This window comes from Amphiprion ocellaris, chromosome 1, assembly GCF_022539595.1.
Source record: "Amphiprion ocellaris isolate individual 3 ecotype Okinawa chromosome 1, ASM2253959v1, whole genome shotgun sequence".
Lineage (NCBI taxonomy): Eukaryota > Metazoa > Chordata > Actinopteri > Pomacentridae > Amphiprion > Amphiprion ocellaris.
Genome location: NC_072766.1, coordinates 41,805,512 through 41,823,607, shown reverse-complemented (window position 1 = coordinate 41,823,607; position 18,096 = coordinate 41,805,512). Strand labels below are relative to the sequence as shown.

The following is an 18,096-nucleotide window of genomic DNA, read 5'->3' as shown; positions in this document are numbered from 1 at the left end:
TGATGTGAAGCATGGTGGTGGCAGCATCATGAGGTGAAGCATGGAGGTGGCAGCATCATGATGTGAAGCATGGAGGTGGCAGCATCATGATGTGAAGCATGGTGGTGGCAGCATCATGAGGTGAAGCATGGAGGTGGCAGCATCATGATGTGAAGCATGGTGGTGGCAGCATCATAATGTGAAGCATGGAGGTGGCAACATCATGATGTAAAGCATGGTGGAGGTGGCATCATATTATTTTCACCATTCTTACAGCTGTTGAATGTTTTATATTCAACTGTTTTGAACATATTTTTACATTTATATATTATTTTAAAGTGTACTTTGATTAAAAACAGCCTAATCCTGCAGGAGAAACGTTCCAAACAGGATTCAGTCGTTGTTTATTTACACAGAGACTTAATTTAGTTCAGAACAGAAGCCTGCAAACGCTCTGATATAAAAAGACCTGAATCCTGAAATCAACGCTGGATGTATTTTCGTTCTGAATAAACCCTGATCCGTGTTTTTATAACTGGATGTTTTCCTCCTCATCATGTTAAATCATTTTCCTCTACATCAGCTGATAAATGGATGAACTTCCACCCGACCACACAGCTTCCTGATTTCTCCTCCTTTCTCAGTGAAACACCTTCAGATCTTTTCTCTTTTCTGAAGCTGCTGACAGCAAATAGCTCGTCTCATTTTCTGCATTTAGAGGCGTCGCTCTGCAGAGCTTTGAAGTCGCTGCTCAGAGAAAAACATCCTCGCTGCTGCAGCCTCCCCCTATTTACACACCGACCAGAGAGAGATACAGAAATATAGAAGAAATAATGAGAATAAATACGGCAAGAAACGGTGAAAATTTGGCATAAAGCAGCCACAAAACAGACATGAAAACACATTGGAGACTGGACTGTAAAAAATAAAAATAAAAACATTGGAAATAGAAAATATCTGTAAAATAACACTATTAATGAAATAAATGCACAAATTAATATTTGTAAAAATGCTGATTTTTGATGTGGACATACCCTAACCCTAATATAAATATTTAATAAATAAAATAATAAATTAATAAAATTATATGCAGAATTTTTCTTTCAAATAGCAGCAAATACCTATAAAATAATTATATTTTTTCAGACTTAAATATAGCAAAAAGAGTGTAAATTGGCAGCCAACTGTTGTAAAAATAAAAATAATAACATCTGTAAAAACACTAATTTATGATGTGGACTTTATTTACAGTTTTATTCTGTTTGTTTTTTTCTGGGATTTTACAAAATATAATTTGTAATTCAATAAAACAGTAAAAATCTGTAAACGAACTAAACTTAACATTTTCAGTCCTTAATATTTCTTCTTTTAAATAGCAGCAAATATCTGTGAAATATGGTAGTTTTCTGACTTAAATACAGTGAAAATTTTGTGTGATTTTACGGCGAAATGATTTTTTTTATTGTTTTCTGTGAAGATTATTCACAGTTTATGTTTGTTTGTTTTATTTACAGTCATCGTATATTTTTTCTGCAATTTTAGATATTATCAGTAATTTAACAAAACAGTTAAAATCTGTAAAATAAGTTTAAAAAATAATTGACCATTTTCCTCACTTCAATTTAAATATTTTTTTCTTTCAAATAGCAGCAAATATCTAGGAAATAATCATATTTTTCCTAATTTAAATATAACAACAAAAAAAGTAATTTTAAAGACAACTATTGTAAAATATAATTTTTTTTTAAACTTCTAAAAACATATTTTTGATGTGGACATTTTTCTTTCGTTGCTTTTATTTTTACAGTCGACATGCAAAAATAAATATTTCTATTTTAGGATTTTGCCAGATATTTTATGTAATTTAACAAAGGACACAAATGAGTAGAACTGTTTTTTTCACATCTTAATATACTTTTTTTCTTCAAATAACAAAAAATATTTGTGAAATATAGATTTTTCTGATTTAAACTTCTGTAATTTTATAGTCAATCATTGTAAAAGAACAATTCTAACTAGTAAAATGTTATTTACCTATTTATAAAATAACATTTCTAGTTTAGACCACTTCCTTATTTGTTTGTCTTTTACAGTTAATGCATAGATTAATTCATTTTTTATGATCTGTAAATAAACAAATAAGGGAAACTCTGTAAAAAACAACAGTTTAGAAGATTATTTATTTGAATAAGAGATAAGAGATATCTGCAATAATGATATTTTTACTGATTAATTATTTCACTGTTAACATGTAAACTCACAGTTTTATTCTGTCATTTTACTAGAAGCAGGAAAATTCTCAAAATCAACAGTAAATTATTGAAATTATTCCAGTTAAAAATTTAAAAGTTAATTTATTTTTGAACAGTGCATCTAATAGATAATGTCCAGAACATTTTAAGACGACTTGAACACGATTTTCTGATTAATATGCGTTAAAATGTGACACTAAATACTGCATGTCATCACCGTTAATCATCACAAGTGGAGGAAATGGAATAATTGGCGTCTTTAAAGCCATGTGAGCTTCAACACCAACAATCTTTAACACTAACGAGCTGATTATGCTGAACGAAAAGAACAAACGATGGAATATTTAACACCAGCAGACCCACTCAACAGCTGGACAAACAATAAAGCCGACAGAACCTGAATCCTCCAGCAGAGATAGAAACCAGACCATAATAAGTCCAGAGGTAGACGTCTGAGGTCCAGCAGCAGATAGAAACCAGACCATAATAAGCTCAGAGGTAGACGTCTGAGGTCCGGCAGAGATAGAAACCAGACCATAATAAGTCCAGAGGTAGACGTCTGAGGTCCGGCAGAGATAGAAACCAGACCATAATAAGTCCAGAGGTAGTCGTCTGAGGTCCAGCAGAGATAGAAACCAGACCATAATAAGTCCAGAGGTAGACGTCTGAGGTCCGGCAGAGATAGAAACCAGACCATAATAAGTCCAGAGGTAGACGTCTGAGGTCCGGCAGCAGATAGAAACCAGACCATAATAAGTCCAGAGGTAGACGTCTGAGGTCCAGCGGAGATAGAAACCAGACCATAATAAGTCCAGAGGTAGACGTCTGAGGTCCGGCAGCAGATAGAAACCAGACCATAATAAGCTCAGAGGTAGACGTCTGAGGTCCAGCGGAGATAGAAACCAGACCATAATAAGTCCAGAGGTAGACGTCTGAGGTCCGGCAGAGATAGAAACCAGACCATAATAAGTCCAGAGGTAGACGTCTGAGGTCCAGCGGAGATAGAAACCAGACCATAATAAGTCCAGAGGTAGACGTCTGAGGTCCGGCAGAGATAGAAACCAGACCATAATAAGTCCAGAGGTAGACGTCTGAGGTCCAGCAGAGATAGAAACCAGACCATAATAAGCTCAGAGGTAGACGTCTGAGGTCCAGCAGAGATAGAAACCAGACCATAATAAGTCCAGAGGTAGACGTCTGAGGTCCAGCAGAGATAGAAACCAGACCATAATAAGTCCAGAGGTAGACGTCTGAGGTCCGGCAGCAGATAGAAACCAGACCATAATAAGTCCAGAGGTAGACGTCTGAGGTCCGGCAGCAGATAGAAACCAGACCATAATAAGTCCAGAGGTAGACGTCTGAGGTCCAGCAGCAGATAGAAACCAGACCATAATAAGTCCAGAGGTAGACGTCTGAGGTCCGGCAGCAGATAGAAACCAGACCATAATAAGTCCAGAGGTAGACGTCTGAGGTCCGGCAGCAGATAGAAACCAGACCATAATAAGTCCAGAGGTAGACGTCTGAGGTCCAGCAGCAGATAGAAACCAGACCATAATAAGTCCAGAGAGTGATCTTCTTTAGAGCTTCATGGAGGCGATCAACAACCATCTCAGACGGCGTTCCGTCAACGCTAAACGATCCAGAAAGCGTCTGGCCTCATGAAGCTGCAGATGGAGTGTGTCCAGTTCCTCTTAAAGATTTCACACCTTTAAGGAGGATTTATTCAGACGGTTTCATGTTCAGTGAAGGAAGGAGATGTTTAGACCTCAGAGGATCCAGCAAACGTAGGAGATGTTTATATGAAATCACTGAGAGTTTTGCAGCTGATTCTTTATCTGTTTAATGATCAGAGTTCTGCCTTCATACTGTGAATATTTCCAGAGTTTCAGGTCCAGATTTATCACTTTTTAATGGATTTTTTTAAACATTTCTAAACCTCAGAACTTCATCAGTCCAGCAGATAGAACCATGACATTTAGGAGGAAAAACACATCTGAGTTCTGGTAGAAACTGACACCAGATCAGTATAAATGCACTAAAGGTGTAACAGTCTTAAGAATAAAGATGATTTTTGTTTAAAAAATGAAACAAAACAACAGAAATGAGACACAAAATGAAAAATATGAGACACAAAACAATAAATTAGATAAAAATAAGAAAGAAATGAGACATAAAATGACAAATTAGACAAAAATAAGACCAAAAAATGACAGAAATGAGACACAAAATGACAAATTATATAAAAATGATACAAAAAAATGACAAAAATGATATATAAAACAACAAATTATATAAAAATGAGACCAACAAATGGCAAAAATGAGACACAAAATGAAAAAAACTGGACAAAAATGAGAGACACAAAATGACAAATTAGACAAAAATAAGACCAACAAATGGCAAAAATGAGACATAAAACAATAAAGTAGATAAAATGAGACAAAAAAATGACAAAAATGAGACACAAAATGAAAAAAACAGGACAAAAATGAGACAAAATTACAAATTAGGCAAATATTCGACAAAAAAATGTTTAAAAAATGAGACAAAACAATAAATTAGATGAAAATGAGACAGTTGACAAAAATGAGAGACAAAATGAAAAAATAGGACAAAGATGACAAAAATGAGACAAAATGACAAGTTAGATAAAAATGAGACAAAAAATGACAAAAATGAGACATAAAACAATAAAGTAGATAAAATGAGACAAAAAATGACAAAAATGAGACACAAAATGATAAATTAGGCAAATATTCGACAAAAAAAGTTTAAAAAATGAGACACAAAACAATAAATTAGATAAAATGAGACAGAAATGAGACACAAAATGACAAATTAGACAAAATGAGACACAAAACAATAAATTAGATAAAAATGAGACAAAAAGACAAAAATAAGACACAAAATGACAAAATATAAGACCAAAAAATGACAAAAATGAGACAAACTTTAAAGTATTAGTTATATAGCTACTTATTAGTTATATTCTTATATGTTACGCTTACATTTTTATATTTCATGCTTGTATTTTTCTACTGGACTTTGAATGGCAGCAGCTGTAATGTCAGAAATTTCTGCTTTGAGATCAAAACCATTTCAGATTCTGATCACTTTTGGTCGACTGAAACTGGCTGAAGTTGTGTTTATTTAAACTACTAAAGCATCAAAAACACAATCAGGCTTTGACCTGACCGACCTTTACAGAGAATAAACCCGACATGAAGAAAAGCTGCTGTTTAATGGGATTATCTGCAGTTTTTCTGTTGACATGAAAGCAGCAAAAACAATGTGAGGATTAAACTGCAGCCGCTCAGAGCTGGACTCAGTCCAAACATGTTTGTTCTTATTAATCATTTACGCCCCAAAATGTGGACTCACAGTTAGCATTTAGTATTAAAATAATCACTTTTCCTCCTCCTAAAACACACACAGAGGGACGTGGGATGAAATGCAAAGTTTATCTGAGGTTAAATACGAGGCCTCAGCAGCAAATCAGGTGTTGATGGAATTTTATCTTCAAAACTCCCTCTCTGAGCTGCAGTGGAGCGACAAAATGGGAATTATCTACAAAAAATTACTTACTAGAACCCTGCTGGATGTGGCTAAACACATGCTGTTGAAGCATTTGTGGAAACACATCTAGTTTCTCTAAAAAATGCTCCACAGTTACTGAAAACTTCTTTAAAATGACTCATATTGTGTCCAAAGGGACTCAGCCTTCCAAAATGATTCAAAAACTGATGTAACATTACTACAAACTGTCTGTATTTATGAGTCCCTTACTAGTAAAATTCACTACAACAGGATCTTTAAATGGCTGAAGGAAGAATTACTGTGAGAATCCAGTTTTAATGTCAGCACATCTTTTGTTTTAAAGGTCCCACGAGGTGAAAATCCATCTTTACTGTGTTCTGTGGTTTTTATAAACTCAGAGGTGTAAAATAAAAGCTGTTCAGATACAACGGCATTCAGTTCTGCCATTTCTCAAGGCTTTCCACAGCTAAACAGACTCTCAGCTTTACAAGCCAGAAAGGATTTTACTGAACTGCTTCCAGGTGAACCAATCAGAATGAGCCTCTCAGTCCACCAGGTTTATTTACCTTCTACAACTGCTGCTGCTAAACACTTAAATGTCTGAACCACGAACAGAACTCATCAAATGTTCTGCTGTAAGAGTGAACACGAGTTTTCATGCACTAAAACAAGACTGAAATGACTTGAAAATTGTTCACAATGACTCAAAACTGATCTAAAATGAACTAAAATGTGGATAGAATAATCCAAAAAACAAAATAACAAAATAAAATATGTCCAAAATGGAAGCAAATTGTCGAAATTCTCCAGAATGACTTTAAAATTATGCAGTAGGACTTAAAGCTGGTCCAAAATTAATTCAAATGCATTTAAAACAGCTTGAAATACATCTACAATGACTCAAAACTTGTCCAAAATAATTGAAATGTGTCAAAAAAGATTCAAAATTTGTCTAAAATGACTCGAAAACTAGCTGCAACTGTAAACCCAGAAGTCTTCATGCACTCAAACTTGGCCAAAATGACTTGAAACTGGTCCAAAATTAACTAAAATGTGTTTTTTAAAAAAAAGGTTAACGTTTGTTCAAAATAACAAAAAGTCTTACAAATTGTCCAAAATTACTTGAAAATTAATCTGAAATGACTCAAAATGTGTCCAAAGATTGTCCAGATTGACTTGAAAACTCTAAAATGTCTGAATCACGAACAAAACTCACCAAATGTTCTGCTGTTGGCTGTAAGAGTGAACACAAGAGTCTTCATGCACTCAAAATTGACTAAAATGACGTGAAAATTGTACACAGCTATGCAAAACTGGTCTAAAATGAAACTAAAATGCGGGTAAAATAGTCCAAAATGATTCAAAATATGTCCAAAATGCCAGAAAACTGTTGAAACTGTCAAAAATGACTTGAATACTAGCTGCAAGACCGAACACAAGCATCTTCATGCACCCAAACTCGCCCAAAATTACATGAAAAATTGTCTAAAATTCTTCAAATTGTGTCCAAAAAACAGGAGTTCAAAACAGCTGAGCTGAGAATTCACACAGATTTCACGTAAAACTATGTTTAGAGAGAAAGTTAGAAGCAGTTTTTCTCCTCATTGTCAATCAGAGATGGAGAGTTTTCTTCCTGAAGGGGGCGGGGCCAGAAGCAGCTCAGCTACATTTAAAGCTACAGACAATAAAACAACCCATTTAGAACAAAACCACGAGTTAAAAACAATGACTGAGCCGAGAATTTACATAGATTTAATGTGAAATTAACCTCAGAGAGAAAAGGTTTTTGCACCATCAATCATTGCTTTAGAGGGAGTCTTCTTCCTGAAAGGGGCGGGACCAGTAGCAACTCAGCTACATTTAAAGCTACAGACACTAAAACAACCTGATTACAACAAAACCAGGAGTTTAATTTCATGGAGAAATGAATCATCTTTATGGTGTTTTGAGCTGAAAAAACGAAAGAAACATGTGAGACTTTCATTAATTTGCAGAAAAAAACAGTAGAACTTCACGTCAGCAGAAGGAAAACTCACCAAACTGACTAAACCAAACATTCTTCGCAGGAATATGAATGAATTTGAGGTCTAAATAAAGTCGACTCCTTCGGTTTTCTTGAGGTAAACACAGAATCGGATCGTTTTTCTGTCCACAGCTGCTCTTCAAACACTTCAGACCTGAATATTCACGTCGCCTTCATTTGCATCTGTCACTTGGAGCCTGTTTCTGTTGGCCATCAATGAGAGCAGAAAGAGGTTTGTCATGTTTTCACTGAGAAAACGTATTTACGGCGAGTTCAGGGACACCGAGAATATTTACCGAGAAAAGAAAGGCTGAATCCTCGAGACACTTTAGGAGCATAAAGCCGACGGTGAACTTGAGTCGCCTCTTTGACTCGGTTTTCAGTAAATAAGCGTTTGCAGGATTAAACTGGACGTTACCGGCAGCACGGGTATCAGAGCTGAACAGAAATAAGATATGCAGCTCCTATGAGAGGAGATGTTTCATGCAGGAAGTGACTGCAGTTGTTTCTTGAACAGAGAGCTTCTCGACAGACTCTGAATCCACAAACATTCATCAGAACACAGAAACAGAGCAGATTAGTTTGTCGTCAGGGCGAGGCAGGTGAATATACATGATTCTGACAGAGCTTCTGGTGCTCCTGCTGCAGGGGAAGTGATGGAAAAGACATTTTAAAAGGTTACGTGTTTCATTTTTGAGATTGAAAAGTGCTGCAGGTTGACCACAGTTTGGCCTTTTAGCACCTCAGTGGAGGAAACAAAGCTGCAGAACGAGTGGATTGAAAGATTCCTGTTAAAAGATGAAGTTTAATCCTGGCAGCATCGAATCGAACATCTGCCCTTTGCAGGTCGACACTGGAGTTACTGAAGGTTTATTTAATTTACTGAACATTTAGAGCAAGTTTACTGTCAAAAATGAAACCTCTGTTAGAATCAGATGATTTCTACAATAACTTTATTTAATGAAGCATGGTGGTGGCAGCATCATGAAGTGAAGCATGGTGGTGGCAGCATCATGATGTGAAGCATGGTGGTGGCAGCATCATGATGTGAAGCATGGAGGTGGCAGCATCATGAAGTGAAGCATGGTGGTGGCAGCATCATGATGTGATGCATGGTGGTGGTAGCATCATGATGTGAAACATGGTGGTGGCATCATCATGAAGTGAAGCATGGTGGTGGCAGCATCATGAAGTGAAGCATGGTGGTGGCGGCATCATGAAGTGAAGCATGGTGGTGGCAGCATCATGAAGTGAAACATGGTGGTGGCAGCATCATGATGTGAAGCATGGTGGTGGCGGCATCATGATGTGAAGCATGGTGGTGGCAGCATCATGATGTGAAGCATGGTGGTGGCGGCATCATGATGTGAAACATGGTGGTGGCGGCATCATGATGTGAAGCATGGTGGTGGCAGCATCATGAAGTGAAACATGGTGGTGGCAGCATCATGATGTGAAGCATGGTGGTGGCGGCATCATGATGTGAAGCATGGTGGTGGCAGCATCATGATGTGAAGCATGGTGGTGGCAGCATCATGATGTGAAGCATGGAGGTGGCAGCATCATGATGTGAAGCACGGTGGTGGCAGCATCATGATGTGAAGCATGGAGGTGGCAGCATCATGATGTGAAGCATGGAGGTGGCAGCATCATGATGTGAAGCATGGAGGTGGCAGCATCATGATGTGAAGCACGGTGGTGGCAGCATCATGATGTGAAGCATGGAGGTGGCGGCATCATGAAGTGAAGCATGGTGGTGGCAGCATCATGAAGTGAAACATGGTGGTGGCAGCATCATGATGTGAAGCATGGTGGTGGCGGCATCATGATGTGAAGCATGGTGGTGGCAGCATCATGATGTGAAGCATGGTGGTGGCAGCATCATGATGTGAAGCATGGAGGTGGCAGCATCATGATGTGAAGCACGGTGGTGGCAGCATCATGATGTGAAGCATGGAGGTGGCAGCATCATGATGTGAAGCATGGAGGTGGCAGCATCATGATGTGAAGCATGGAGGTGGCAGCATCATGATGTGAAGCATGGTGGTGGCAGCATCATGATGTGAAGCACGGTGGTGGCAGCATCATGATGTGAAGCATGGAGGTGGCGGCATCATGAAGTGAAGCACGGTGGTGGCAGCATCATGAAGTGAAACATGGTGGTGGCAGCATCATGATGTGAAGCATGGTGGTGGCGGCATCATGATGTGAAGCATGGTGGTGGCAGCATCATGATGTGAAGCATGGAGGTGGCAGCATCATGATGTGAAGCATGGAGGTGGCAGCATCATGATGTGAAGCATGGAGGTGGCAGCATCATGATGTGAAGCATGGTGGTGGCAGCATCATGATGTGAAGCACGGTGGTGGCAGCATCATGATGTGAAGCATGGAGGTGGCGGCATCATGAAGTGAAGCACGGTGGTGGCAGCATCATGAAGTGAAACATGGTGGTGGCAGCATCATGATGTGAAGCATGGTGGTGGCGGCATCATGATGTGAAGCATGGTGGTGGCAGCATCATGATGTGAAGCATGGTGGTGGCAGCATCATGATGTGAAGCATGGAGGTGGCAGCATCATGATGTGAAGCACGGTGGTGGCAGCATCATGATGTGAAGCATGGAGGTGGCAGCATCATGATGTGAAGCATGGAGGTGGCAGCATCATGATGTGAAGCATGGAGGTGGCAGCATCATGATGTGAAGCACGGTGGTGGCAGCATCATGATGTGAAGCATGGAGGTGGCAGCATCATGATGTGAAGCATGGAGGTGGCAGCATCATGATGTGAAGCATGGTGGTGGCAGCATCATGATGTGAAGCATGGAGGTGGCAGCATCATGATGTGAAGCACGGTGGTGGCAGCATCATGATGTGAAGCATGGTGGTGGCAGCATCATGATGTGAAGCACGGTGGTGGCAGCATCATGATGTGAAGCACGGTGGTGGCAGCATTAAAACTGATCTGGTTTCAGTTTCTATCAGGATGTTTTTCCTCCTAAAATGTCGTCTATTGTTCATTTAAAGGACCTTTTCTCTACATTAGTTTTGTATTTGCTGCTTTATTTTGCTGTTTTCTCCTCCTGAGGGGAATATTTGTTCTTTAGCTGCTAAAAGCTCAGCTGTGTTCAAGGCTACAGATGTTAACTGAACCAGACGGTGGTAAAAATGAGCTGAGAATCTGAACCGATCTGAGCTTTAACCTCACCTCACTCTGGTTTAAAGCTGTAACACGGTTTGGTTTTATGAAATATTGATCAGAGCTGCTTTAAGATCAGATAAGCAGCAGGTTCACTGATGTTTAGTGAACAGAAAACAGTAAAAAGGAGTTCAGATGAAGCCGTTTGATAAATAAAACTGAAATTCTGGCCAATTTTTGTCTCATTTTTGTCATTTTTTGTCAAATTTTTGACATTTTGGGTCCCGCTTTTATTGTGTTGTGTCTCATTTTTGTCATTTTATATCTTATTTTAATCATTTTGTGCCTCATTTTTGTCATTTTTGTTGTTTTTTGCCTCATTTTTGTCATTTTGTGTCTCATTTTTCATTTTTGTTTCATTTTTTGCATTGTCTCATTTTTGTCACTTTGTCAATTTTTTTTGTCTCACTTTTATCATTTTGTGTCTCATTTTTGTCATTTGTGCCTTGTTTTTATCATTTTTTGTGTTTCATTTTTGTCATTTTGTGTCTTGCTTTCATCGTTTTGTCTGTCATTTTTATATAATTTTTGTAATTTTTTTGTCTCATTTTTCTTGTTTTTTGTCTGGTTCGTGTTGTTTAGTTTACTTCACAGGACTGTTAGTGGAAATGTTCAGAGTTTTAAAGTGAAATCTAGCAGCAGCTCTACTGATGTTTTGTTGCACATAAAACAATAAAAGCATTTCCTATGCAGCCGTGTGATAAATAAAGCTGAAATTCTGGCCTCCTGCGTGACTCTCTGTATCGATCCAGCCCAGAAATATTTGCTCTGAGGCAGAAAAACTGAACATTTTTTGGTGTTTGGAGCAGCAGCGAGATGCAGAGCAGCTTGTGTTTGGTTTTTCTGGCTCTGACTCAGCTTCTTGATGCACGAGGAGATTTTAAAAAAGCAGAAAACAAGTAGCAGCAGCACAATCAGGAAGCGCGTCTGCAGGAATGAATAATTTAATTAGAACAGCGTCGAGGTCTGTTATGATAGCGCTTCTTCCTCTTTACTACAGCATGTCAGACTTCTCCGACATCATCAAACACACACATATCTGTAAAGCGGAGGCCCTGGAGGCGAATAATTCCACCATCACTTCTAATGTCAGCTTTCAAGTGCTCCTGGAAAGCCACTCTCCCGCTTTGATAATTCATTTCCGTTTCATTACTGGCGTACGCCGCTGACCCTGCAGGGCGTTTCTGGTCCTTCTATTAGTAATAATTACCTTTCTGTTCTCCTGGCGGGCTTTTACCGTTTCAAAGTAGATTCTGAAACATACTAGAGGTGCAGAAAGTGACAAAAAACTGCATCCGAGCAGCGTCGGACATGAAAAATTCAGCCGTCCTCGTGTCTGAACGTCGCTCTGCTGCTGTTTTCACATTATGGCTGTTTGTAGCTGAGGGGAGGCGAGGACGCAGAGATACCAGACGGCTTTTTGGAAAGTTTTCAGAGAATTTCAGGTCAGAGGAGATAGAGGACGTCGCCCAGAGGCTTGGTTTTTATCGCAGGAGAAAAAGACTGGCAGCAAATCAGCCTCACATCCTCCAGTGCAGCAAAAAGCCTTTTTAAATAAGTTTTAACTATAAAGTCCAAAACAATTGGCTGGTATTTTACAGGTTTTTATCTGACTGGTTTAATTATCAACAATCATTGAAAAAAATATATTAATTTACATGTTGATTCTAAAGAAATAAGTGGCCAAAAGTGTGGATGAAACAGTAATTTGTTCATTTACAGTGTTTTAAAATTGTTTAAATGAGCAAAATATATTAACAAAAAATAAGGAAAAATTAGGTTTATTTAGGATTGAATAATGGCTGTCTTTCCATGCTAACTCTAAAAAAATGTCCAAAAGTATAAATAATGTCCACATAAAAAAAATCTGTGTTTTTATTGATGATAAAAATGTCTGTATATTTTTGATGAAGTAGGAAATCGTTAACTCTGTAAAACCCACTGTTGCAGAAATGCTACATCAGTTTTATATTTTTTAAATATTATTTTCTCTTATCATATATATATATATATATATATATATATATATATATATATATATATATATATATATATATATATATATATATATATATATATATACACACTGTCACTGTTTCTCCATCATGTTTTTTCTGCACATTTACTGCCAGATTTAAAGTTGTTTTTTTTTTTTACATCTAAGTGTTGTGTTGACGTTTGTATTTGATTTATTGTTGTTTTTACAGTATAGATATCTAAGATTTAAGCGTGTTGACTTTTAGAGTTGATTTATCCTTCTGTTTTTACAGTGTAGATATCTAAGTGTGTGTTGACTTGTATAGTTGTTAGTCGTTATTTCTGTGTGTTTTTGTGTGTTTTCCAGCCGTGCTATGAGCGGGTGAAGGACTGGCTGAATGAGAACCTGGTGGCTCTGTGGATCTTCGCTCTCTGCACAGCTCTCACTCAGGTGATTCTGCCGTTATTAGCTTCAACATCCTCTCACGCCAGATAAATAAACGGAGTGAAATGAAGTCCTTGACATGAAGCTCTCAGCGTTTCCTCTTGTGCTTCTACTTAAAACCACATGGAGGGCTTTGACTCTCCATAAAATCTGCTTCATCTGCTCCCAGCTGAGCCGGACGTGACCAGATTCAGAAATGTGCTGAAAACATCCGTCAGCCGGGAATCCTGTGATGCTGCCGCCCTCATTTTCAGTCCAACGATGGATTCTAGCTGCACTTTTTGAAATAAAAACCAGGAGGAAGATCTAATCGCAGCCAGATTTATCTCAGCTATCTGCGGTTCACATTATACAGCACAGAGAATTCTACAGTTTCTGAGCAGGAAAGGACAAAGTGAAGACTCCTGGTGGAACTTTAAAAACAACAAAAAAAAAAACAGCACCTTGTTTATTTTACAAATGAAAAGCTCAATGATTAAATACGGTTCAGTAGAGAAAGACTAATCAGCACTAGTAAATCCCAAACCGGAGGTCATTAATCACCACAGAAGTCTTTGTCATGGTGCCCCTTGATAGATGCAGCTAATCTACTAGGAACGCCAAAGATAAGCTAAATTATTTAATTACAATACATTTTTAAAATAATAATATTCTGTCCTAGTGAATCCCTCTATGGTCAGAGGTCATTAAGCGTTACATTAGTCTTTGTCATGGTGCCTCTTGTTAAATGCAGTTAAACAGGAACACCAACAGACCAAAGATAATTAGCTGTCGAAAGCTAAGCTAAATTACTAAACTATCCAATCAAAGAATTTCTAAACTTCCCATAAAGACAAAGCATGTTTTGTGGAAGGGATAGAGATGCATTTTTGATAATTTCCAAACAAATAATTAGCCCCGTTCATCAATAAATTAATCAAATACACATATTTAGTACAGTGGACATAAATGAGAACTGGCTCTCAAACATTTTTTACCTGATTAAATAAAGGTCAATTAAAAATAAAAACAAATTTTGGGCAACAAAGTTGGTTCATGATAACATGAGTTCTGGTCGGAGGTCATTAATCACCACTGACGTCTTTGTCGTGGTGGCGAAATGCAAAAATATCACATTTTGTTTTGGTGCAAAAAACATACATTTAAGGAATTATCTTTTTACAAAATATCATGAACAACCTGAAATTTCTTCAGAAAAATAAATTCAGTTTCAGCAACATTCCACCCCAGTTTATCATTTCCACATTACAACTTCCAGATCACAGAGTGTCTACAAAGTAACACAACATTTAGTCACAGCTATCTGGAACTGGTGACATAAAATTTTACTGTATAATCAAAACAACAAAAGAAGACAAAAAAGACAACAAGAAGACAAAATATTACAAAAATGAGACACAAAATGACAAAAGTGACAAACAAAACAAACGACACTAAACAAAACAGAAGAGAAAAAATTAGACAAAAAAATTACAAAGTGACAAAAAATAGACAAACGATATACAAAAGAATGAATAAAGCAAACCACAAAATGACAAAAATAAAATGAAAAACACAAATGAGACAAAAACGAGAAAACGCAAAAGTCTGACAGAAAAAAACAACAAAAACCAGACAAAATATTACAAAAATGAGACATAAAATGACAAAAGAACAACAAACAATCTAGTATTTTACTTTCTGATCAAAACAACTTGTCAAGGTCTAGAAATGATTTTAAATTTATAGTTTTACTAATTTACAATCTGCAGTTAATGTCTTCTCTGGAATTTTTACACTTTGAGGGCCGGATCGGACCCTCTGGAGACTGGTTTTGGCCCACGGGCCGCATGTTGGACAGCCATTTGACTTTTTTTTGTGTGTTTTGTGGCATTCTAACTATTAAGTATTTCACAAAGTTAATTTCTGATTCATCTCCTCCTTCATTCTGTTTCCATAGAGGAAAAACAATGTGACAGGAGTTTAAAAAAAACACCCAGAAAATTCAGTTTAGAGTTCAGCTAAAAGCCTGCAGACACCTCCAGCCTCTTAAAAAGCCCTCCAGCAGAGATTTTCTCCGTCTTAGGAGGGAATAAATATATCTGAAGAATGAAAAAGGCTTTTAGATGTTTATAGCATCGTGAAGAGGAACCAGAGAGCAGAAAACTGTAGTGGTAAATCCAAATCTGTCCTTAAATTCAGAGTTTAAATAAACACCGACGCCTGGCGACACCTTCAGAGAGTCTAAACAGCAGCTAAACGTTTCCCTGTTCTCCAGCTCAGCTGCGTTTGGGGAAGAAGAAGAAGAAGACGAGTGGAAGCCTTCGGGGGAATGTTTGATCAGGATTTCCCACAAGAGCCAGCCGAAGCTCTGCTGGGACCAACCAAAAAAAGCTCAAAAATAGAGCAGAAATGAAGGAGAATCCAGAGAAATGTGTGGATTAGGAGGTTCAGGGGCAACAAATGTTCAGTTAGTGTTGAAAAAGCTGGAATTAGAATCCATTAGCGTGATTTAAAACATTCAGACTGCATTTACACGGAGACTTTCAGTTTTAAACCAGCGTGGAAATGATTTTTTTAAACACTCCATTAAATACCAAACTGACATTTTAAGGTTTCTACACTCTGGAGGCCAATTTGTTAAAGGTCTGTTTTATTAAGAAGGACAAAATGCAGTTTTTATTCTGGATGGAAAGAAGAAATACAGAGAAATTTAACAGCTAGTGGAGAAAATACATTTAATTTAGTGTTATTAGTTTATTATTGGGGTTTTAATCACTAAACTGGAATAAATTATGGCAAAAATCAAACAATAGTTTGATGTTTCACCAAAATGTGGTTAAAAACTTTCAAATCTGATGCTTTTTTCCGCCTTTTTCTTTTACAATTTTTTAATCAATTATAAATTTACAGATTTTTAAGCATTTCTATTTACATATTTTTCTCTGTTTCATTTATTTCATTTTATTTTTTACATTTTTAAAATAAATTTAATGTAATATTACAGATTTTTAAACATTTTTATTTATATATTTGTTCTTTTCTTTTTCTCTCTTGCTTATTTTTTTTACAATTTGTTAACAATATACTGTCATTTCACAGATTCTTAAACATCTTTATTCAGATTTTTTTTTTCTTTCTCTTTCTGGTCTTCTCCATGACGATGTTCTGGTTTATTTTATTTCTTTAGAGGTCATGTGATAACCTCAGATCTGTTTCCTCCTCTACAGATCCTGGGTCTGGTCTTCTCCATGACGATGTTCTGTCAGGCAGTGAAAGTGGAAACCTTCTACGCTTAGCGTCGACCTTCACTGGGATCAGGACTGGAATAGATTCCTCCTTCACAGACTCTTTGGATCACGTTTTTCCTGCTAACTATCAGCAGCACAGTGTCGGCTCGGTGTACTTCCTGGGTTCCTTTGGTTTGCTCTATGTTTTAAACGCTAATTTTTTCTGTGATACATTTTTCTCAGCCAGTATTATGAACATGTATAAACAAAAGAAGAAGAAGAAAAGCCTCAGTGTAACCTCCCCCACCTTTTTTAATATGTGTTTTAAATTATTTTACGGTTTGTATGTGTTTATGAAAATGAGCTCCAGAAACGTGCACTGTGTGAAGTGCTGCAAGTGCATGACTCCTGCCATGAAGTGTATTAAATGTTCGGCTCGACTACGCCGCCGTCCTGTCTTTACTTTAACATAAATCTATTATTATCTTCATTGTTCACTGGGATTTTACAGATTTGACCTGTTTATAAAAGAAAAGAAATAAAAAATAGAGATGATAACCAGCAGAATCACAGAAAAAGTATTAATTTACATGCAAATCCTAAAAATAATAACAGGTCAAAGATTATTTTTCTTTTCTTGTATTTAAATGAAAAAAAGTGTTATTTTACAGATATTTCCCATTATTTATTTAAATTACAATTAAGTAAATTATGTACATTAAGGAGTACCAAGATCATACATTTCCACAGTTTTTTTTAAACATAATTTTTACTTCTTAAAATTTATTCTTAATTTATGGATTTCCAATGAAACTAAATAAATAAATACAGGTAATAACTAGAAAAATCACAGAAAAAATAATAATTTACATGTAAATCTGAAAAAATAATAGGTCAAAACTATGCGTTTTGTTTTTTTGTTTTTTTGCATTTTACAGATATTTCCTTCTTTTTAAATTAAAAATATGTAAATTATTTATATTAAGGATACCATAATGCTTGTTTTTTTGTTCTTTTCCCATAATTTGTAGTTTTTTTTTTAACTTTAAATCACTCAAAAATGTAAAATGACACTTTTTTTTCTTTACTGTATTTAAAGCAGCTACAAGTATCAGTACTTTTCAGATATGTATTACAATTTTTAAAAATAAAAAATAAAAATAAATAAAATGAAAATGTAATGTAGAAAACGTAAAATCATTTTTTAAAAAAGATATCAATTTACATGCAAATCCTAAAAAAAAGTTTTAAAAAATTGTAAAAATATTTTATTTTTATTTTACGTCGTACAGATTTTACAAATTTTCTAAAATTATGATAAAATTCAACACGCTGACAGGACAAGTATTTTCAATGTGCACATCAGTCAAAAGCGTATATTTATGACTTATTTTGTGATTTATTCTTTTAAAATGTGTGACCATAAATTTACAGTTTCACTAAATTTAAAGCTAAAAATCTCATTATTTTACAGA

General features: G+C 36.4%; 1 protein-coding gene across 3 annotated transcripts in view; it reads left to right on the top strand.

Annotated features, from left to right (window-relative positions):
- The window catches only part of tspan4a (tetraspanin 4a), a 180,056-nt gene extending 162,992 nt beyond the window's left edge, over window positions 1–17,064 (top strand). For all 3 annotated transcript variants that reach the window (XM_055009581.1, XM_055009576.1, XM_055009575.1), the window contains 2 exons: window positions 13,335–13,418; window positions 16,622–17,064. In XM_055009581.1, coding sequence (XP_054865556.1) covers window positions 13,335–13,418; window positions 16,622–16,690 — 153 coding nt within the window. In that variant the 3' untranslated portion in view covers window positions 16,691–17,064. The remainder of the gene's footprint in view (window positions 1–13,334; window positions 13,419–16,621) is intronic.
- Window positions 17,065–18,096: the final 1,032 nt, after the last annotated feature.